General features: G+C 38.9%; 2 protein-coding genes across 12 annotated transcripts in view; both read right to left on the bottom strand.

The window, feature by feature from the left end:
• The window catches only part of ABCA9 (ATP binding cassette subfamily A member 9), an 81,432-nt gene extending 67,493 nt beyond the window's left edge, over positions 1-13,939 (bottom strand). For 2 of the 3 annotated variants that reach the window (XR_010318309.1, XM_003417288.3), the window contains exons 1-3: positions 11,301-13,939; positions 6,323-6,424; positions 3,933-4,140 (exon numbers count right to left, since the gene is read on the bottom strand). Coding sequence is in view for 2 of the 3 variants with exons in the window: in XM_003417288.3 (XP_003417336.2) it covers positions 3,933-4,140; positions 6,323-6,418 (304 nt within the window). In the remaining variant the exon portion in view is untranslated. The remainder of the gene's footprint in view (positions 1-3,932; positions 4,141-6,322; positions 6,425-11,300) is intronic. The other variant, XM_064270832.1, reaches the window with a different exon arrangement.
• A 3,186-nt stretch (positions 13,940-17,125) lies between these two features.
• ABCA6 (ATP binding cassette subfamily A member 6) overlaps positions 17,126-23,545 on the bottom strand; it is a 64,022-nt gene continuing 57,602 nt past the window's right edge. For 3 of the 9 annotated variants that reach the window (XM_064270826.1, XM_064270827.1, XM_023556950.2), the window contains 5 exons: positions 22,233-22,352; positions 21,885-22,025; positions 20,634-20,713; positions 19,767-19,822; positions 17,132-19,635 (listed from right to left, as the gene is read on the bottom strand). In XM_064270826.1, coding sequence (XP_064126896.1) covers positions 19,534-19,635; positions 19,767-19,822; positions 20,634-20,713; positions 21,885-22,025; positions 22,233-22,352 — 499 coding nt within the window. In that variant the 3' untranslated portion in view covers positions 17,132-19,533. Of the gene's footprint in view, positions 19,636-19,766; positions 19,823-20,633; positions 20,714-21,884; positions 22,026-22,232; positions 22,353-23,545 lie in introns of all 9 variants that reach the window. The other 6 variants (XM_023556953.2, XM_023556952.2, XM_064270831.1 and 3 more) reach the window with 6 other exon arrangements.

Raw genomic sequence — 23,545 nt, 5'->3', positions numbered from 1 at the left:
AAGAAAAACACCAAAGCATATCATAATCACACTTGCCAAAACCAAAGACAAAGAAAGAAACCTGAGAGCAGCTCGAGAAAAACAAAAAGTCACATACAGAGGTGAAACAAGAACAGTAAGCTCTGATCATTCAGCAGAAACCCTGCAGGCAAGACTGCAATGGGATGACATATATAAAACCTTGAAAGAAAAAAATTGCCAACCAAGAATACTATATCCCGCAAAACTTTTGTTCAAATATGATGGTGAAGTTAGGACATTTCCAGACAAACAGAAATTAAGGGAATATGTAAAAACAAAACCAAACTTACAAGAATTATTAAAGGGAGTCTTCAGTCTTTTTTTTTTTTTTCAGTCTTAGAACAAACAACATCAGACCAGAGCCTGAATCTAGGACGCAAGATTGCACCAGTCAGATACCAACATAGGAAATGAACTCTCAAGGACTATCCTAAACAAAACAATTGCAACAGGAAGCCAGAGAGGTTAATCTGTAAATGACAACAACATCAGAACAATAAAAGAGGGAATAAACAGCATAGGTATAGAACTCTATAGTGGAGAGGGAGGCAAGGTGATACCAAGCAATAATAAAAAACCAAACCCATTGCGGTCGAGTCAATTCCAACTCATAGCGACCCTATAGGACAGAGTAGAACTGCCCCATAGAGTTTCCAAGGACAGCCTGGTGGATCAAGTAATAATAGACTGGTTCAAACCTAGGAAGATAAGAGTAAATTTCAAGGTAACCACAAAGAAAGTTAACAAACCTACCCATCAAAATAAAGAAGAAAAACATAAAGTCTCAATAAAAACAAAATCTACAAAAACAAAAGAATTCCACAAACAAAAGGAACTCAGCACAGGACATTATGCTGAGTGAAATAAGTCAATCACGAAAGGACAAATATCGTATGAGGCCACTACTGTAAAAACTCGTGAAAATGTTTACATACAAAAAGAAACAATCTTTGATGGTTACAAGTGAGGGGAGGGGTGGGGATGGAAAAACACTTAATAGACAAAAGATAAGTGGTAACTTTGGTGAAGGGTAAGATAGCACACAATATTGGGGAAGCCAGCACAGCCTGTACAAGGCAAGGCCATGGTAGCTCCATAGATATATCCAAACTCCCTGAGGGACTGAATTGCTGGGCTGAGGGCTGTGGGGACCATGATCCCAGGGAACATCTAAGTCAATTGGCATAAGAGAATTTTTAAGAAAATGTTCTACATTGTACTTTGACGAGTAGCATCTTAAAAGTCTGTGAAAGGCCATCTAAGATACTCCACTGGTCTCACCCCATCAGGAGTAAGGAAGGATGAAGAAGACTAAAGACACAAGGGAAAGATTAGTCCACAGGACTAATGGACCACATCTACCATGCCCTCCACCAGACTGAGTCGAGTACAACGAGATGGTGCTTGGCTACCACCACTGACTTCCTTGACACCGATCACAATAGAGGGCCCTGGACAGAATTGGAGAAAAATACAGAACAAGATTCTAACTCAAAAAGAAAGACCAGGCTTACTGGCCTAACAGAGACTGGAGAAACCATGAGAGTATGGCCCCTGGACACCCTTTCAGCTCAGTAATGAGACCACTCCTGAGGGTCACCCTTCAACCAAAGATTGAACAGGCCCATGGAACAAAACAAGACTAAAGGGGCACACCAGCCCTCGGGCAGGGACTGGAAGGCAGGATAGAGCAGGAGTACTAGTAATAGGGAACCCAGGGTTGAGAAGGAAGAGTGCTGACAGGTCGTAGGGTTGTTAACCAATGTCACAGAACAATGTGTGTACTAATTGTTTGATGTGAAACTAGTTTGTTCTATAAACCTTCATCTAAAGTTCAACAAAATAAAAAAGAAGAAGGAAATAAGTAAATAAAAACCACTGAGTAATAGAAGAAATCAAAGATGGAAAAAAAAAATTCTAGAAAACTACCAGAAGTAATAGAAAGATTCAGCAAAGTAGAAGGATATAAGAGAAACTAAAAAAAAAAAAAAAAAAAACCAGTTGGATTCCTGTGACACCAATAAAGAAAATGACAAAAAGGAAATCGGGAAAGCAATAGCATTTATAATACCCACCTAAAAAAATAAAACATTTAGGAATAAATCTAATGAGAGATGTAAAAGGTCTATACAATGAAAACTACAAAATACTACTGCAAGAAACCAAAAGAGACCTACATAAATGGAAAAAAGTACCATCATCATGAATAGGTAGACCCAACATTGTGAAAAAGTCAATTCTACCCAAAGCAATGTACAAATACAATACAATCCCGCTCCAAATACCAACAGCATTTTTTAACAAGATAGAAAAACTAAGCACTAACTTTATATGGAAAGGAAAGAGACCCCAGATAAGTAAAGCATTGCTGAAGACGAACAAAAGTAGGAGGCCTCATACTACCTGACCTCAGAACCTACTATCCAGCTATGGTAGTCAAAACAACCTGGTACTAGTAAGACAGACACACTGACCAAGGGAACAGAATTGAGAACCCAGATGTAAATCCATCCACCTGTGGTCGTCTGATCTTTGACAAGGGCCCAAAGTCCATCAGATGGGTAAAAAACAGTCTTTTTAACAAAAGGTGCTGGAAAAACTGAATGTTCATCTGCAAAAAAAATGAAAGAGGACACATACCCGACACCATACACAAAAACTAATTCAAAATAGACCAAAGACCTAAATACAAAACCAAAAAGTATAAAGGTCATGGAAGAAAAAATACAGTCAATGCTATATGGCACAAATAGGATACAAACCATAACTAACAACACACAAACACCAGAAGATAAGCTAGATAACTGGGATCTTCTAAAAATTAAACACTCATGCTCCTCAAAAGACTTCACCAAAAGAGTAAAAAGAGAACCTACAGACTGGGGGAAAAAATTTGGCTATTATAAATCCAACGGAGGTCTAATCTCTAAAATCTACAGGAAAACCCAACACCTCTAAAACAAAAAGACAAATAATCCAGTTAAAAAATGAGCAAAGGATATGAACAGACACTTCATCGAAGAAGACACTCAAGTAGCTAAGAGCCACATAAGGAAATGCTCTCGATCACTAGCCATTAGAGAAATGCAAATCAAAATGACAATGAGATATCATCTCATCCTGACATTACTGGCACTAAATAAAAAAATAAATGTTGGAGAGGCTGCAGGGAGATTCGAACTCTTATGCACTGCTGGTGGGAATGCAAAATGGTACAGTCATTTTGGAAAACGATCCAGTGCTTATATGAAAAGCTAAATGTAGCAATACCATATGACTCAGCAATCCCACTTTAGGAATATATCCTAGAAAAATAAGAGCCGTCACATGAATAGACATATGCACACCCATGTTCATTGCAGCATTGTTCACAATAGCAAAAAGATGGAAACAACTTAAGTGCCCGTCAACAGATGAATGAATAAACAAGCTGTTAACAAGCTTAGTCACACACAAAAAAAGCCAAACCCAGTGCCATCAAGTCGATTCCGACCCATAACCACCCTATAGGACAAAGTAGAACTGCCCCATAGTTTCCAAGGAGCGCCTGGTGGATTCAAACTGCCGACCCTTTGGTTAGCAGTCATAGCACTTAACCACTATGCCACCAGGGTTTACACACACACACACACACACACACAATGGAATACAACAATAAAGAATAGTGATGAATCTGAGAAACATCTCACAATGTGGATGAATCTGGAGGGCATTATGCTGAGTGAAGTAAGTCAATCACAAAAGGACAAATTCTTTATGAAAACCTCCTCAGTATTGGAGGAAAGGAATATACATTAATGTTGCTAATAAAGTCTAGAAAGTTGAACATTTAACAGCCGATCAAGGAAATCCCAAATGAATGTGTGCGCTTGGTGAATAAGGAAATTATCGCGCAATGCCGGAGACCATACCTTTCAGGAATGGGGCTGAAGCCACTTTGTTCATTATCTCTTGGGTTGTTTTGGATTCGGGTGCAAATGCAACAACATAATCAGAATCATTAAAAGTATCCACACGTCCCAGATCCATGGCAGACATTTGAGGAAAGTCATTCACTTGGTGCAAATGTGAGGAAGACAGATAAGCAAACAGTACTAGAAGAAATGAGAAAAACCATTCCTACGTGGCAATGGGAGAAAAATAAAGCAAATAAATATGTGTTCAGCTACAGATTCATCAACCACAAACAATTTAAAACAATTCTACTATTTAGCTTAGATTCCGTTCGCTCTCTTTTCGAGCTTTTAATGTTTCAGCTCTCTTTTGCCCTTCAATCTGCACATTTTGAAATATACACATTGTCCATCAAGACAGGGTTGTAGCAACAATTTCGATTTTAATTGAGAATCAAAGTTTATCATAGTTTAACACAAGTGAGAGAAGGGCTGGGTTACTTCATGAATGGCCCAGTGGTTTATAGCCATGGTGAAACCTGAGTGACAAGGATAAAGAAAAATTAGGTGGCATGGAATAGACAACCAGCTTCCATCAAAAGAGCAAGGTCGTGTCTTGTTTGTTTGTTTATCTTTTGCTGCCTGCTTGGGGAAGAAGATAGCCCCTAGACATTTCTCAGAAAAGAGTCAAAAAAAAAAAAAAAAAGTATTCATCGCTGACAACATCCTGGAATTAAAAACACAACAGACTGCATCTGCAGCCCAGTGAGAAGAACCCACTTTAAAATTCAACGTAATTCTAAACTCATGGCTTTTAGAAAAGGTATATGTCATATTCAGAGCCCTGGTGCCACAGTGGTTAAAGCGCTGGTTAAAGGTTGGCTGTTTGAACTGTCAGCTACTCCACAGGAGAAAAAAGTGGCAGTATGCTTTTGTAAAGATTCACAGCCTTGAAAACTCTATGGGGACAGTCCTATCTGTCCTATAGTGTTGCTATGAGTCAGAATCAATTCATTGGCAATGGGTTTTTTTTTTTTTTTATGTTTGTTTATGTCATATTCATCATGATTCTGTTCTGTGTATGTCTATACATAAAATACCTATCTCTGTTTATCTGAAGCCCTGGTGGCAGAGTGGTTAAGAGCTCAGCTGCTAACCAAAAGGTTGGCAGTTCAAATCCACTAGTCACTCCTTGGAAACCCTGTGGGGCAGCTCTACCTCTATCGGGTCACTATGAATCAGAATCGAATCGATGGGCTCACAGTTTTGTTGTTATTATCTGTCCATCCATCCATCCATCCATCCATCCATCCATCCATCCATCCATCCATCCATCCATCCATCCATCCAGCCAGCCAGCCAGCCAGCCAGCCATCCATCCAGCCATCCATCCAGCCATCCAGCCATCCAGCCATCCATTCATCCATCCATCCAGCCAGCCAGCCAGCCATTCATCCAGCCAGCCAGCCAGCCAGCCAGCCAGCCAGCCAGCCAGCCAGCCAGCCAGCCAGCCAGCCATTCACCCATCCGACTATATACCTAGAACCATTATATATGAGAGTTAAATGATTTGAAGTAGCATATCTATACAGAGTAGGATTCCAATTAACATACCTGTGTTTATATAATCCTTGCCCCATGAAGGCAGTGATTTTTGTCTATTCACTACCCGTTGCCAGCATCTGGAACTGTGCTGGATGAAGGAATATACACATATGCACATTCACACACACACACACACACACACACAATGTTTATAAAATTAGAAGTTAGTGTACCAACTCTTGAACCATAGATACTTAGTGACTGATTTTATCTTCTTTTTTATATGCAAAGAACATAATTATTTTTAAAATCAGAAGAAAATTATTACTATTTTAAGAGAAATAAAAGTTCAAAATGCAGTTATCCTTTCCTGTTGGCTTAAATGCTCTGCATTTCTTTCGAATTGCCGTTGTCTGTATCCATGGTACAATTGTGTGAAAGTGCCTCAATTTGTCTTTGGAGTATTTACTAAATATGGGACTGCTTTCTTGATTAATTCTGAATTAAATTCTGAACCTTTCTTTGAAATTGGCCTTGAACTTCTGGACCTATGCCTTCATGAAATTCAAATAAGTCTAGATATTAAGAATTGTTAACTTCGTAGTATAAAGATGTAACTTTATTTTTCACAGTTTCTGAATATGAATTCTTTAAAAAATATCTTCTGTAAGACCAAAGATAGTGATATATATTCAAAGCAATCTTGTTTGCAATAATGTCAGATCTCATAATTAAAAAAAAAAACTAATTCAAAATTCAGTATTATACGAAATGTTAAAGAATGAAGATAACATATATTCACATGCATGAGAAAATACACTTTGCTCTTCTAAATATGAGAAGGCATATACTCTGAACCATACCAACAAAGTCTCTCTTTTCATCCTCCATTTTTTAAGAAAGTTCTTGCAAAGAAGTGCCCATGTTTGCTGACTCGCACTGATGTGCCTCTTGCTCATTTTGACCTGTTTATTTTTTAAAAAAGCAAATAAAGGAAGTATATGTGAAGGTCTGAAATAGAAAACATTGTGCAATCAAACAAAAAGTCATAACATGTCTACAGAATAAGAAAGCCAAAACACTTAAAAAAAAAAAAAAAAGAAAAGAAAGATATTCTAACTCATTAGTATTGAAAGAAATAAAATGAAAATAATTATGAGATATCACTTATCTGTCATTGGCCTGACAAAATTTATAGTTTAAGAGTGCCACATGTTGTCCCCATAACACTTGGCATAATTAAATTTTCTCATAGGGATAAAGCAACTTTTATGCACTGCTGATAAAACATAGACTTATCCAGCCTCTTTGGCGAGCAATTTATTACTACTTAGCAATATCCTGGGAACCCTGGTGGTGTAGTGGTTAAGAGTTACGGCTACTAACCAAAAGGTCGGCAGTTCAAATCCCCCAGGTGCTCCTTGGAAACCCTATGGGGCAGTTCTACCTTGTCCTATAGGGTCAGCTCTGAATTGGAATTGACTCGACGGCAACGGGTTTGGTTTTTTTGCCGTTGTATTGTTTTTTGGTTTTTAGCAATGTCCTACCATTAATCAATTCTGCTCTTGGATATGTATATATCCTAAGAAAATTCTTGCATGGGTCTATGAGGGCCGCTATAAGTTGAAATCGACTCGACGGCAGTGGGTTTGGTTTTCTGTTTTGTTTTGTTTTTAGCAATATCCTAACATTAATCAATTCTGCTCTTGGATATGTATCCTAAGAAAATTCTTGCATGGGTATATGAGGGTACCTGTACAAGGATGTTTATCATAATGTAGGTTATTGTAGTAGGGTGTTAGAAAATCAGTTTTCATGGATGTAGATCGTAGAGTACTATGAATCAATCAGAAGCAATGGATTGGTATCCACTTAGCAGTGGGGAGGGATTTTTAAACCACAGTGTCCATTTAAAAGCTTAAGAAAAGGTGAGAGTCACAGCACAATATCATTTACATTAATTAATACAATATGCAATGCACTTTCTACAAAAACATGAGGAACTAAAGAATCTCCATCAAATACAATAAAAAGTTGTCTGCAGAAGCTGCAAAAGGGAATGGGGGTAGGATAGGAAATGGAAGTTGGAAATTAAAGAAACTATACAACCAAAACAACATAAGCCAATCATTTTGGTGTGCTATGAACTCGGGAATATGATTAACTTAACACTTTATAATTGAGATTAAAAAAAAAAAAATCCCAAGCCAACCATCCAAACAAATAAACAGTAAGCCCAACAGCAACAAAACCTAAAAGCAATAGATAGAAAATCTCATGAAAATTTTAGAAGGTTTCCTATTGCTCATTATGGCTGGACCAAAGAGATTGGGCGGGGGGAGGGGGTAGTTTGCATATAGGATATTGGAGAAACTAACATGATGGTTTCTTATGTTTCAAGTATTTCTAAGTGCTTTATATGAATTTGTTAGTTTAATTCTTACAAAAAAACTTTGGGGTAGATATGATTATTCTCCCCATTTTACAGATGAGGAAAATGAGGCACAGAGGTGAAGTGACTTGACAAAGACAGCTAATAACGGCCGAGCCAGAGCCCTAACCTAGACAGTGGAGCTCTGGACACCATGCTTGTGACCAGCGTGCCATACTGCTGTAGAAATTTAGCTAGTGGTTAGCCATATCAATTCTCTCTCCAGTGCAAGATCAGAGATCCTACCAGTATCCACACTGGCTGTGGATACTGGTAGGATCTCTGCAGGAGGGATCCGCTAAAGATGTTTATTCACAGGCTTTGGTCTGTGCAGTCATTATCAGGAGCCCCAAAATGTTGGAACATGAGAAAAGGAAGGTTACCCTCCAGATGCAGAGAAAATACACAATTTTGAAAAACAACTTCATTATAATAAACATAAGAAAAATTTTAAACCTTCCATTTAATGACAATAATAAAATTCAAGAAACAAGAAAGGTAAAGAGAAATGAAAAGCAAAAAATACAATTAAAATTAAACGTAAATGACAAAAAAATCTGTCCATGATAATAGAGAAATTTTTGTGATCCTCTCAAATTTCACAAGAAAATAAAAACATATGGAATAATGAGGGAGACAAAAATGCTTGGAGCAGAGACCAGAAGCATTGGAGTTGGACTGTTACATCATGAAAGATTGACAAGCCTCTGGGATTTGGGGATTTCTCTGTTCCACGATCAAGTATTAACTTATATAATATTACTGAATAAAAATCTGCAATAATTTTTTTCCTTTAAAAAAGGCAATTTCATATGGTTCAGATCAGTATTTAATAACTGGTAATAACTGTAGCCTCCAACAACAGAAGCCAAGGGGCTCTGGCACGGAGGAGGGAAGGAGGGAAGAAAAACACAATTTTTTACCTTTTCCTTTTTTTTTTGCCATGAACATATAGTACCTATTCAACAAGTTAAGAAAATCAAGCCCTGAATCTTGTGTCCTGTATAATTCAGATCCCCACCCTTCGACCCGGGGGACAATTACCAAAGTCTACTTCATGAGGTGGAGCCTAAAAGGATTGGATATGCTTCCAGGACAGTGTGAGCAGAAGAAGCTTGAGAAGAACAGTGGCATTAATTACTGTCTGTGGGTAAGGCTGTGCTGCTATTCAACTCCGAAAGGCAGGGAATAGTTGAAGAAGAATGTGGTAGACAGAAAAATGGTCCTGCAAAGATGTCCATGTCCTAGTCATGGAAGCTGTGACTATGTTAAACTAAGTGGCAAAGAGAGATTAAGGCTGCAGATGAAATTATGATTGCTAATCTACTATTTTTTTTTTTTTTTAATCTGCTGACCTTAAAATAGGAAGATTACCTTGGATTATCTGATTGGGCCCAATGTAATCACCAAACCAAAAACCAAACCGGTTGCTGTCAAGTCAATTCCGACTAAGAGCAGCCCTACAGGACAGAATAGAACTGCCCTACAGGGTTTCCAGGAGCGGCTGGTGGATTCGAACTGCCAACCTTTTGCTTAGCAGCGGAGCTCTTAACTACGATGCAACCAGGGCTCCAATGGAATCACAAGAGTCCTTAAAGATGGAGGAGGGAGGCAGAAGGGGGGTCAGAGTAATGGGATGTGAGAAGGATCAACCAGCAGTCACCGGTTTGGAAGATGAAGGGAGAGAGCCATGGGCCAAGGAACAGAGGCAGCCTCTCGAAGCTAGAAAAGGCAAGGTAATGGACGCTCTAGAGCCTCCAGGAAGAGACACAGCCCTGCCAACACTTTGATTTTAACCCAATGAGACCCGTGTGAGACTTTTGACCTCCAGAACTATAAAACCATAAATCTGTGTCATTTTAAGCCACTAAATTTGTTTTAATTTGTAACGATAGCAATTAAAAAAAAAACAAACCAAAATAACAAACCAAAAGAAAAAAAAATTGGTAGGATGAGGACTGAGAAGAAGGCAGGAAGAATTCTAAAGTAGATCTAAGGAAAAGGCGCTAGGACAAAAATAACCCCTCGACGTTCCTTTTATGATGCGCCTCGTTATGGCACAAAGGAAGACATGGAGTTACATGAAAAAAATGTGCAGATTGGAACAAAGTGATTCTCCAGCTAGGTGGAAGAACTCTTGCTTGCCGTGCCATCAGTGCAGGCCGGGGATGCCTGCCAACTCCAACTGAGACCAAACTGACACATCTCCAGTTAGGGAAGCAATGCTGTGGTAGCTGCCAGGGCAGACAGGCTTCACTATATCCTTCAAGTGCCTACTCTGCTTTCTGTCAATTAATGTACGTGCTGGAGAATATTTACAAACCAAGAACAATTATCATGATGTAGCTCTCATGAATGTGGCTATTCGTTTCTGACTATTAAGACTGATTTTTTTCCCTCTGTGGTGTAAATAAAACAACCAAAAAACCAAACCCATTGCCGTGGAGTCAATTCTGACTCATAGCGACCCTATAAGACATAGTAGAACTGCTCCGTAGAGTTTCCAAGGAACACCTGGTGGATTCAAACTGCTGACCTTTTGGTTAGCAGCCGTAGCTCTTAACCACTACTCCACCAGGGTTTCCAGTGATGTAAATAGTAGGGGAAAAAGAGTTTACTGTAGTAGCATGAAGCATCTAGTTGGTTTAAATTGCTCTGAATAGACAGTGGTGTTACTACCATATAATAACTTGATTATAAAAAATCAGTGATTTTCCAGTCTGATAGAATTGTTATTATTCAGAAAATAAATACAGTGCACGGCAAATGAAATCAAAATCCTTCCAAGTTTTCCTATAAGTTTTCCTGATAACCATATTCTCAAGTCAGCTAAAAACAGTTGAAAACTCAGAAAACAAAGCATACATCTCCCCAGTGCTTACGGTAAGATTGAAAGCGAATGAAACAGAATAAGTAATTCAAATGACTTTGGCAATAGCTCATGCTGGCAAAGTGGCAACATACAGTTATATTCCTTTCAATTTATTCTAATTGGAGTAATAGATGCTCTTTGCCCAAACATGGTTTAGTTACCAAACCAAACCAAATCCAGTGCCATCCAGTTGATTCCGACTCATAGTGACCCTACAGGACAGAGTAGAACTGCCCCATAGAGTTTCCAAGAAGCGCCTGGAGGATTCAAACCGCCGACCCTTTGGTTAGCAGTTATAGCAGTTAACTACTACGCCACCACGGTTTTCTTATGGTTTAGTTATGGAGTAGAAAATCTTCGTTTCCAGACTGGTTATTTATCCATGCAATATACAGTACTCTGAAAATGGAAAAGTCATAACAACTTATTACTAACTTACTGCTTTTGGTAGCGTCCACCCAAATATTTGGCATTCTCTATCTGTAGACATGTTATATTAACATATGCAGAACAACCACAGTTTTAGAGGTTAACTTACTCTCGGCAAAGCTGCAACAAGAATCTAGAAACACAGTTCATCCACGGGTCTCTGCATGTCCTGGAGAAAAATTCACATTCCTTTTCGGTCATACTACATCACGCTTTTAACGTGTTTATTGTGAATAGTTCCCTCGTAGACTGATTTCCAAAAAGGATTATGGTCTCATTTCAGCCAGGCTGCCAAAAGCTCTGTGCTCACATGATGATTCTCTTGCTGTTTTGCATTTCTTTGTCTCCCAGCCAGTTCCTCAGCAGGGAGTTCATAGCTGCAGAGGGTTGGCTGGACCTATCAAAACATACAAACCAGGGAAAATCTAGTCTATTGGGACAGCTGATGCCCAAACACAATCTTTTCAACAAAGTTAAAAGTCATTTCAGAGAGGAGCAGGATGAAGTGACGAGACCTACAGGAAAGGGTTTTTGTAAAAATGATCGCCAGAAACATATAAATCAGGCCAGAAAGTAACTCAGACCTTCCACTGAAATTAAACTCATAGAAATAGGGTAATGGAGCAATGTAATTTATTTCTGGGATAACAAAAGGAACTCTGCATCCTTTCTGCATTTCAGTGGCATGGCATGTGCACTAATTTCAGCATCTTTCTTGGAGTAGAAAAACAGGAGACTCTTTAGAGCAGCATCATATAAAAATACCTGCTCTCCTCCAGCCTACCCGTTGGTTATTTTTCCAACAGGTCCCAGAAAACAAACTACTTGCTTTATAAGCAATCACTGTTTTTTTCTTTTTTTTACTGTGTCCTGCTTTCCAGAATTGTTCAAGAAACCTGTTTTAACGTGCAATTGCTGGTATTACATGTTTTTTGAGCATCTCATTTAAGTAGAAGACAAACAGATCCAAAACTTCTTGTAACTCATGGGGTTTGTCTTTATCTGAAGAAGGAGCTTGAAATGGGACACTCTTTGCTTACAGCCAGTAAGTCTATTAAATTCTTCTGTACTGTAATTACAAAAGAGAGGGAGACAATGTGCTATACTTGGTATTCCTGAACTAAACAGACTTGCACCTGTATCCTTGGTCAGTGGTAATGGCAGGAATTTTTCCTTGCCTATTTCCCATTCCCTCAATGTTTTTCCAATCAGATTTCCTCTTGATAATTATGCGAGGCCCAGAAATCTCTCAACAAGCAAAAAGATAGCTCATTTAAAAAAAAAAAAAATCTGGAATTCTTTCTGTGTCCGAAGATAACAAAATTATCACAACATTTTGTATACAGAGAATATAATTTAGGAAAAAGTTTTTCAGTAACTTGTTTCCTAGAAGGAACTTTGTTTCTAGGATAGGGTTTGTGAGTTCTAGCTTAGTAAACTCCTGGATTTCCTTCAATATGTTGGCCTCTGTCTTTATGCCTACCACACTGTTTAATCTCTGTAGCACTATAATAGGGCAAGCCTCCTGTGAGGTTTCCATTAACTTTACCCAAAGTAATTCGGTCTTTATTCTTGGAATTTTCTGAGTAACTGAAGTACCTTTTTTATCTATGCCTCCACTCCACACCTGAGAGTTTATGCTAATTAGGTGATTCAGGTGGGGGTTGGCCAAGTCAGAAAGACCATCATGTGATATCAGCTGACCTCAAGGAATGTAGGCTGATTCAATCAATCATGACTATGTAATGAGGCCCCAATAAAGGCTCTGGACATGGAAGCTCCAGGGTCTTTCTGGTTGGTGAAACACATTGATGTACATGGGAGGGTAGCACAGCACTTTTTGGGATGTGAAATTTCTGCATTGGGAACCTTCGTAGACCTCGTCCTATGTGTCTCTTCATTTGATCCTTTTTTCTGTAATAAAACTGTAATCATAAGTATAGCATTAACTCTGAGTTCTCTGATTCATTCTAGAGAATTATCAAACCCAAGGCAGTAGTGGGAGCCAGCAGGTCAGAAGTGAGGGGGGACCTGGGGACTCTCAAGCTTGCAGCTGGCATCTGAGATCTTAGGCAGACTTGCAGTATACAGGCCTGTGCCCTATAACTTATAAGCTCTGACCCAGCACTGGGTGGTGCATATGCATCTGGGGTCAGAATTGAGCAGAGATGTGAAAAGTGAGGATCTGATGTATTCTCATATCCACCCTAGTTAATGTTCTTTTATCAGCTTTTTTTTGGAAAAGTCATATGCATTTTCTCTTCCAAATAAACTTTAGAATCAGCTTGCCAATTAAAAAAAATAGTCCTTTGGGGATTTAAAAAATGAAATGGCATTGATTTTCTAGCAGAGTATTTATTTAGCAGCCACATATAGCACTACTATGTGCAAGGTACACTTAAATATTAACACATTTAATCTACACGACAATCCCATGAGGCAGATTCTACTATTAAAAAAAAAATCCAGACTTGTTGCTATTGAATCACCTCTGACTCATGGCTAACCCCATGTACTTCAGAGTAGAACTGCACTTCACTGGATTTTCAATGGCTGTAATCTTATAGAAGTAGATTACCAGCTATCATAATCACCCTTATTTTACAGATGACAAAAGTGAGGCCCAACATGGAGGAACCTGGAAGGCATTATGCTGAGCGAAATTAGTCAGAGGCAAAAGGACAAATATTGTATAAGACCACTATTATAAGATCTTGAGAAATAGTAAACCTGAGAAGAACACATACTTTTGTGGTTACGAGGGGGGGAGGGAGGGAGGGTGGGAGAGGGTTTTTTATTGATTAATCAGTAGATAAGAACTGCTTTAGGTGAAGGGAAAGACAATACTCAATACATGGAAGGTCAGCTCAATTGGACTGGACCAAAAGCAAAGAAGTTTCCGGGATAAACTGAATGCTTCAAAGGTCAGTGGAGCAAGGGCGGGGGTTTGGGGACCATGGTTTAAGGGGACTTCTAAGTCAATTGGCAAAATAATTCTATTATGAAATCATTCTGCATCCCACTTTGAAATGTGGCGTCTGGGGTCTTAAATGCTAACAAGTGGCCATCTAAGATGCATCAATTGGTCTCAACCCACCTGGAGCAAAGGAAAATGAAGAACACCAAGGCCACACGACAACTAAGAGCCCAAGAGACAGAAAGGGCCACATGAACCAGAGACCTACATCATCCTGAGACCAGAAGAACTAGTTGGTGCCCGGCCACAATCGATGACTGCCCTGACAGGGAGCACAGCAGAGGACCCCTGAGGGAGCAGGAGATCAGTGGGATGCAGACCCCAAATTCTCATAAAAAGACCAAACTTAATGGTCTGACTGAGACTAGAGGAATCCCGGCGGCCATGCTCCCCAGACCTTCTGTTGGCCCAGGACAGGAACCATCCCCGAAGACAACTCATCAGACAGGAAAGGGACTGGTCAGCGGGTGGGAGAGAGACGCTGATGAAGAGTGAGCTAATTATATCAGGTGGACACTTGAGATTGTGTTGGCAACTCTTGTCTGGAGGGGGGATGGGAGGATAGAGAGAGAGGGAAGCCGGCAAAATTGTCAAGAAAGGAGAAACTGAAAGGGCTGACTCAAGAGGGGGAGAGCAAGTGGGAGTAGGGAGTGAGATGTATGTAAACTTATATGTGACAGACTGATTGGATTTGTAAGCGTTCACTTCAGGCTTAATAAAAGTTATTAAAAAAAAAAAAAGTGAGGCCCAGACAGTTTCAATAACATACCCAAATTTACAAAGCTGATGAGGAGCAGAACTTGAGTTAAGCTCTTGATCACCTTGCTAGAGAATGTGCGTCTAAATTACAAATGCTACACTGCCCATTTGTGCACGTCTTTCTGTTCATTCAATTCTCGCTTCAGGACACACATTTTCCAATTCTCTTTGCCTTTCACTTCATATACTTTGAAGCAATACTCTCCAGTGCTAGAAGTCTCATAGACTTCATGCAATGGATTTTGCATCAGGCTAAAACATTCCTCCTGTTGGATTCCTTGCAAGCTATTTGTATAGAGCACTTGTCATCACAAGGTCTGTGTGCAGCCATGCTCAGCCCTGTGCAATCAAGAGCAAGAGCAAAAAAATCTTGACTTGCAAAGAGAGAAAAATGAAGCAGCCCAGCAGCCCAAGAAAGAATGAGGCTGAGAATGTCTGTTCCTTTCCTGGGGTTTTTTCTGCTCTGGCTTTTCGTCCTTCCTCAGACCCAGTTGCGTTGCCTACATTTAGGTTTATCAGATGTTGCTGTTAGCCTCTGCTGAGTTTGCCCCCCAACTCATGTTGACCCCATGCACGATGGAGTGAAATGCTGCCTGGTCCTATGCCATCCCCGTGATCAGTTGTGGATCGAACCATTGTGATCCCGAGGGTTTTCATTAACTGATTTTTGGAGGTAGATCTCCAAGTGTTTCTTCCTAGCCTGTCTTAGTCTGCAAGCTCCACCGAAACCAGCTCAGCACCATCACACTCAGGCCTCCACTGACACACAGGTGGTGGCTGTGCATGAGGTGCTTTGGCCGAGAATGGAACCTACCTCGGTCTCTTGTGTGGGAGGTGAGCGTTCTACCACTGACCCACCAATGCTCCCTTTCAACAATTGTTCTTTGTTACTTAGAAATATAATATACAGATTCTACATGGTCATGTTCATGCTTTTTTGCCTCGAAACATCTTCAGTATGATATATTCCTGCCCTCTATTTTTATTTGCAATGTTCAGGTATATTTAGAACAACATTTATTCTCTGCTCACAGGATGTCTCTTGAAACAGCACAATTTTATTTTTATTTTTACCTAGTCTGCAAATGTTCTACTTTCCATGTAGGGACATAAGTCCCTCGGATGGCCAATCCATTTTGCTCAGTCATCTTATTTTATAGTTTTTTTCCTGTAGTTTTCTATTTCTCCATTTCTACACTCACCGTGTTTTCTCTGTTCCTTTTTTTTTTGGTTCTCCTTTCCCCGATTCTTGTTAAACAAAAGCTCTGAGTCAGTATTTCACTCTGCTAGTGATTACCTTAAGTGTTAACAAACGTTTGAACCTGCATACTCTGACGGTGTTAAAAATCAGCCTGTATCTCTAGCAATAGTCTCTCCCACACTCTGCCATGTACTTGCCTTCATCCTACCCCTCACAGGATATTTTATTATTTTGTCTTGAAACCTCAGCTCCGCCCTTTGGTAGCTGTGCGAAGCCAGCAAATGACTTACCTGGAAGCCTCCATTCACTCATCTGTAAGAGGCAGAAGATACAATAGGTCGCCCCTAGGGTTTGTTTGGAGCCCTGGTGGCACAGTAGTTAAGTGTTTGGCTGCTAACCAAAAGGTCAGCAGTTCAAATCCACCAGATGCTCCCTGGAATCCCTATGGGGCAGTTCTACTCTGTCTTATAGAGTCGCCATGAGTTGGGATTGACTCAATGGAAACGAGTTTGGTATTTTTTTTTAGGGTTGTTTTTAAGGAGTAAATGAAACAACACATGTGAAGTGTTAATAAGCACCAAAACCAAACCTGTTGTTGTCAAGTTGGTTCCGACTCATACCCACCCTGTAGGACAGAGTAGAACTGCCCCATAGGATTTTCATGTTTTTTTTTTAATCTTTACGGAAGCAGACTGCCACATCTTTTCATGTGGAGCATCTGGTGCGTTTGAATGCCTGACCTTTCAGTTAGCACAAAGTACTTAACCAATGTACCACCAAGGCTCCTTTTAATAAGCACAGAACCTAGAAATTAGTGGACACTTGATAAATGCTAACAATTCTATTCTCCATAGCCTTGTCAAAACTGGAAATCAGAGAAATTTTTAATTCTACCAATTTGACTTAAAAAGTAGTGCAGTTTGATTACTTAATGTACATATCTTAGATTACTTATGACTTCAAGCATAGTTTAATATAATTTTTGTCCATTTATTTTCCCCTGTAAGAAATCTGTCCATTTTCTTTACTGATACATCTGTTACGCTAGCATTTTTTTTTTTTTTTTGGCCCAGACTGAAAATTTCCTAAATTGCTCACTTTGAAAGCAGTCCATCATTGCCCTCTTGCATCTAGTCTTGCTGACATAATTTGGATTCTCATTAATTTGAAGTATTTTGTTTTACTGTCTAGAATATTTTAGGATTTTTCCCTTTAACATCAGGCATATGAATTTTTTACTACAAAGTTCTTAGATGCAGGTTTAAATGTAGATGTAATGCTGCCATAACACAAATATCTCAAGTGGCTAGCTTTAGAGAACAGAAATTAATTTTCTCATAGTTTAGGAAGCCAGAAATCTGAATTCAGGGTGTAAAACTAGGGGGAGGCCCTTCCTGGTCTATTTCAGCTTCTAGTAGCTTCCAGCAATGCTGGTAGATGCATCTGTCTCCCTGGTTTCTCTCTTCCTCTTTCTCTGGGTGTGTCTCTGCGTCCACTCTGCTCTTTTGGTAACGCAGAAGTGTTTACATTTGGAAGTCACCCACTTGGGTATGACTTAATTAACATAACAAAGAAATCCCTAATTTTCATACTAAATCATATTTATAGGTATAAGGGCTAGGATTTCAACATATATTTTGGGGGGATGCCTTCCAATCTATAACACCAGTCCTTTGTTTTATCCTGATTTTCTCCTTTCATACCCATTCATCTGTTCTTGGACACAATCCTAATAAAAACCTAAACTAACAGCTTCAAAAACTACCATATTGTGATAGCTTTAGCAAACAACATCCATTTAATATTTTCATGATATTGGTACTACATCTGATATTGGTTAGTCAGTATTTTGTAAACATGTTTCTGTAATAGTTCAGAAAAATGTATAATTTATAAAGAATATAAGCAAATATTTTATATATTGTTATATGAAATACCAAATGTTTACATATGTTGAGGTATGTTATACATTAGAGGAAGACAATAGGATTTCTTGCTTGAGTTTTAGAAATAATTTAAGTGAATTCAACTCTCACTATAATATGAATTCATTTTGTATAGGGCATAAAAGTCTCCTATAGATTATTTGCCAAAGATTTAGAAATATAACTTCACAGATTTAATTCAAATATTTATAAAAATACATAGACAAAATATGTAACATGGATAAGAAAAAGGTTAGAGCACAAAAATAAATGAACAAAGGATTCCAATGATTAACACACGACAGCACACAAACATCTGAGCTGCAGCCTCAGCAGAAGTTTGAATGCAAATCAAAGCAATTTAAATGTTAGATCAGCAAATACGCATATATATTTATTTAGAAAATTACCTATACTGTATGATCTCAACTACGTAAAAAGTGCAATAAGAAAAGAAGGAAACAGTTGAAAATGTTAGCCTGTGTGGTTTCTGTTCTGTTTTGTTTTTTCGGTATGGTAAGTTTGTGGTGATTTTTTATTCAATTCCATTCTATCTTTTTCTCCATTATATAAATTTTCTCCAGTGAACATTAAAAAAGAATTAAAGTTATATAACATATCACAAAAAAAAAAAAAAAGCAACTGCAATACTGCTTGGTTTTCAAAAGGTTTTCTGATGATATGCTATTATTTAAGGGAAAAGCTAAAATAATATGTAAAGCTGGCACAGATTTTTAAAAAATTGATCATATATATAATATATACGCATACACACATACAAATGTGAGGGGAAGATGACCTTAAAATCACCGAAAATGATTGATGAGGTAATTCGGGAAGTCACCGCTCCCCCACAATCATAAAACTTAATATAACATACTCAAAAATTTAAAAATCCAAACAAATACTACTGTGACTCTCCTTGTTTTCAAATGACATAATTGAACTGTTTTTCAAATGTATATGCTTGTTTACTTGTGAGTCCAAAAGCCTCTTAACCTTGTGGCCTCCAAAACAATTTCTGGAAGGTTTCAGTAAGTGAATCTTGGGCTGTGTTCGTATGTAAAAGAAAAACCATAAACTCGATGTATCATCAACTGGTGTGAAGTATCCATGCAGCTCCTACCTGTTGAAAATGCTCCTCATACATTTTATCAAGAGAATTTTTAATAAATGGTAAAATATATATATAAATATTTCAAAAAATTCAAAGTGTAGTTTTATTTCTACCACACACCCAGTGCCTGGCTCTTTGGGTGTCTTTGTTAATACAATACTTTGTATTACCTTTGTCACAGCTTGCCTATCACCTCTAAATCTGAGGGGAAGACTCTTAATAAAATTTATTCATTTATTAACTGAATATACAAAATATGCCTAGTACTGATATTCAGTGAGTTTTAAAATGAGACAAAGTGCTAATTATTACATATAACAAAAGTTTACATGAGCTCAACAAGGAGTTATTAAGCTTGAGGATTTAAGGGTCGTCTGAATGAGAGAGGAGCTTCCATGTCATGGTTGTATCAACTTCTTCATCAAAATCGCCCAGTTCCTGCTCTTTAGAAAGCTCTAAGAATACCTAAGTTGGAGACAAAAGAAGGAAAAGAATTATCAAGGTGTTGATGGCCTTCCCAGTGAAGAGGAAACATGCATGTTGCTTGTGTATGAAATTCACAGGGATGATATACATAACCATAAAAAAAGACCTGCCTGTTCCAGTGTGCACTGAGAGAGACTGTATTCTTTCAGGTTAAAGTTACGCTTCACTACAAAAACAAACAAACGCAAAGGGCTCATATTAGATGTTTACAATTTTTCACCAGGAATTGTTTCAGTCACACAAAGTAAAAATATAAATCATTAATACAAATGGAAGATAAAGCTGAATAAACAAGTTGGAGAAATAATGAAAAGTCATAAAGGGTTATAGCAAATACATATTAAATTAATCTTGACATTAAAAGAATACTGTGCTAAAACAAACAGTTTGATAATACGTGTTTTGTTACCTAGTGTGTATGTCTTGGGGAAATATATATTTCCTTGAGGAACTATATAACTGATTGATATATTTTCACATATGAGGAAGATTTCCTGGAAGGATGGACAATTTCTCTGTCACTTTTATTAGTGAAATGTAAATCAAGGGAATTAGCTGACATAGAAAACCCAGGGTGAAGGGGGTGGAAATGAACACGTAAGGAATGAGGAGAAGAAGAGAAGTAGCAATGAAGACTTGGGGAATGAATGGGTTATGTAAATATGGGCAAAGCAGGCAGCACTAAGGGGCATGTTGAGGCTAGCGTCATGAATTCACAGTAAGACCAATCACCATGTTTGTGTGCTTTCTGCAGCTTTGATCCCTGCACTGGTGATTAACCTCTTTCCAGAGAGCTGGATGAGCCAAAGTTGAGGTTAAATACCACCATCCTCTACCTTTGGAATTCTTACCATCATGCCACTTCAAGGTCTATTTTTTAAATTTTTACCATTTATTACACAATTTTCTCCCATTAAACTATTATCTACATATGAATTGATTCTTCAAAAGTTTTAGTTTGATACCATTATTCTTACCTGCCTCTAGTCTGTGAAAGGCCTGAGACAGAGGGTGAACATCTGCTGCTGGTAGTTTATAGGCCACGAAGGAGGAATACCTGGTAATAGGAAAATGTCATATTTGAGCATGAGCTTCAATGGCAGAAAACCACCACCGAAATAAATATTGATATTATTAACAATTTATTTCTAAAAATAATAGTCACACAAATTAATATGTGGCTTAAATAGGATATAAATAAAATCATTTATCAATGAAAATTTAAAAAATTACTCTTGGTAGTGGCTATTGAAGACAGTTCTCCATGTAATAATCTGGAATAATTACTTTTATGCTCAGTTTATGGAAACTCTGGTGGCATAGTGGTTAAGTGCTACAGCTGCTAACCAAAAGGTCAGCAGTTGAAATCCGCCAGGCGCTCCTTGGAAACTCAATGGGGAAGTTCTACTCTGTCCTATGGGGTCACTATGAGTTGGAATCGACTTGACCATAATGAGGTTTTTTTTTTTTTTTTTGGCTCAGTTTATGCAAACCTTTTGCTCAATGAATTCAGATATTCGGATATGATCTTTGGTTAGTTCAAATTAGGTTGGGAACTAACGTCAACCTAAGAGTTTATCCTTGTCACCTTCCAGAAAGCTAAGTTGAAACGAGAGATATGAGGTTGGGAGAGAGAAACAGAAGAGCGGAGGAGGTATTTAAGACTAACTTAAACTTCCCTGGCTTCTGAGGAAGACCAGAAAAATATTTTGGCATCTTGTTTATATGGCGCCCTGGCCTATAAACTACAGATAATTCCATTATATTCATACCGTGTTAAAATGAAAGTAGCAGCTTTTATGTCCAACTTCTTAGGTGAGCTTATCCCTCCAAGGAATTTCAAATTCATTCTCTGCCTCCCTTCCCTTCCCCCAGTCTCTCTCTCTCACACACACACACCCCATTCTAGACTTCACTTTGAGGCAAGAAAACACCATTAAGGGGAGCCTTATTATCTCAATTGCTGTTTTTCTATAAGGGGAATTTACCGTAAATATTTGCATCTTTGTAATAGGGTCACTATGAGTCGGAACCGACTCGAGGACAATGGGTAATCAGCTTCCTGGGCATCTTTCAACTCATGATCTGGAAGACTCAACAAATCAAGTTTTTGAGATCTCTATCTTTTACTAAGAAGTCAAGTTACCTTGACATCGTCACAGAGCAAAAAAGGAACCACTGAGCAGGCTAAGCCTGCATTTTCCACCATAATCAAAAACTCCCTTCACCTTTCCTGCCGCGCAGCCTGAGGGAAAAGTTTCAGAATCTCCGCGTGCACCACAGTCACTTCAGAAGGTTCTTTCAGTTTTAGTTCTAGAATGTAATCCTTGCCAAACTTGCTTTTCAGGTGTTCGATGTGGCCAATGCATCTACAGGCAAGAAGGACAAAGTGTTGGGGAAAAAAAAATTGTCCCTTAATTTCTTGATGTTATTCTCCAATTTGAAATGCAAGGAAAAGGGTGTCTGTGAAGGAGTGAGAAGCCGAGCTCCAGCTGCTGAGGGCGGCCACACCCCTCCCACAGAGAAACTCTCATATTTTTTGAGGGGTCAGTTGTGGCCTCTGGACAAACACCCACCTGAGCCTCCCAGACACCATGATGGCCACGCGGTCGCACAAGGCCTCGGCCTCAGCCAGGTAATGCGTGACTAGGACGGCCCCCTTCTCGCTGTTTTTAATGGCTGCCTGGATTGCCTGCCTGGAGTGAATCAAGAGGTTATTTAAACAAAATACTGCATTTTATATTTAAATAAATGTAAGAAAAAAAGAAGAGAGATGGCGGGGGAAACTAATAGGTAAAACACAGTTTATGAAGCTTATTCAGATTGTAGTTCAATCAAATCAAGGAAATATAAATACTAACTAGATATTGGATAACATTAAGGCACTGTTTTTAATATTTTTAGGTGTGGTTAAGTTTTTTTTTTTTTTTTAATTTTTATTGAGCTTCAAGTGAATGTTTACAAATCAAGTCAGACTGTCACATATAAGCTTAAATACACCTTACTCCATACTCCCACTTGCTCTCCCCCTAATGAGTCAGCCCTTCCAGTCTCTCCTTTCGTGACAATTTTGCCAGCTTCCAACCCTCTCTACCCTCCCATCCCCCCTCCAGACAGGAGATACCAACACAGTCTCAAGTGTCCACCTGATACAAATAGCTCACTCTTCATCAGCATCTCTCTCCTACCCATTGTCCAGTCCCTTCCATGTCTCATGAGTTGTCTTTGGGAATGGTTCCTGTCCTCGGCCAACAGAAGGTTTGGGGACCATGACCACCGGGATTCCTCTAGTCTCAGTCAGACCATTAAGTATGGTCTTTTTATGAGAATTTGGGGTCTGCATCCCACTGATCTCCTGCTCCCTCAGGGGTTCTCTGTTGTGCTCCCTGTCAGGGCAGCCATCGGTTGTGGCCGGGCACCAACTAGTTCTTCTGGTCTCAGGATGATGTAAGTCTCTGGTTCATGTGGCCCTTTCTGTCTCTTGGGCTCATAGTTATCGTGTGACCTTGGTGTTCTTCAGTCTCCTTTGATCCAGGTGGGTTGAGACCAATTGATGCATCTTAGATGGCCTCTTGTTAGCATTTAAGACCCCAGACGCCACATTTCAAAGTGGGATGCAGAATGTTTTCATAATAGAATTATTTTGCCAATTGACTTAGAAGTCCCCTTAAACCATGGTCCCCAAACCCCCGCCCTTGCTCCGCTGACCTTTGAAGCATTCAGTTTATCCTGGAAACTTCTTTGCTTTTGGTCCAGTCCAGTTGAGCTGACCTTCCATGTATTGAGTATTGTCCTTCCCTTCACCTAAAGTAGTTCTTATCTACTAACTAATCAGTAAAAAACCCTCTCCCGCCCTCCCTCCCTCCCCGTCTCCTAACCACAAAAGTAT

This window comes from Loxodonta africana, chromosome 18 (genome assembly GCF_030014295.1).
Source record: "Loxodonta africana isolate mLoxAfr1 chromosome 18, mLoxAfr1.hap2, whole genome shotgun sequence".
NCBI lineage: Eukaryota > Metazoa > Chordata > Mammalia > Proboscidea > Elephantidae > Loxodonta > Loxodonta africana.
The sequence above is the reverse complement of the archived record's forward strand: the minus strand, read 5'-3'. Positions and strand labels throughout refer to the sequence as shown.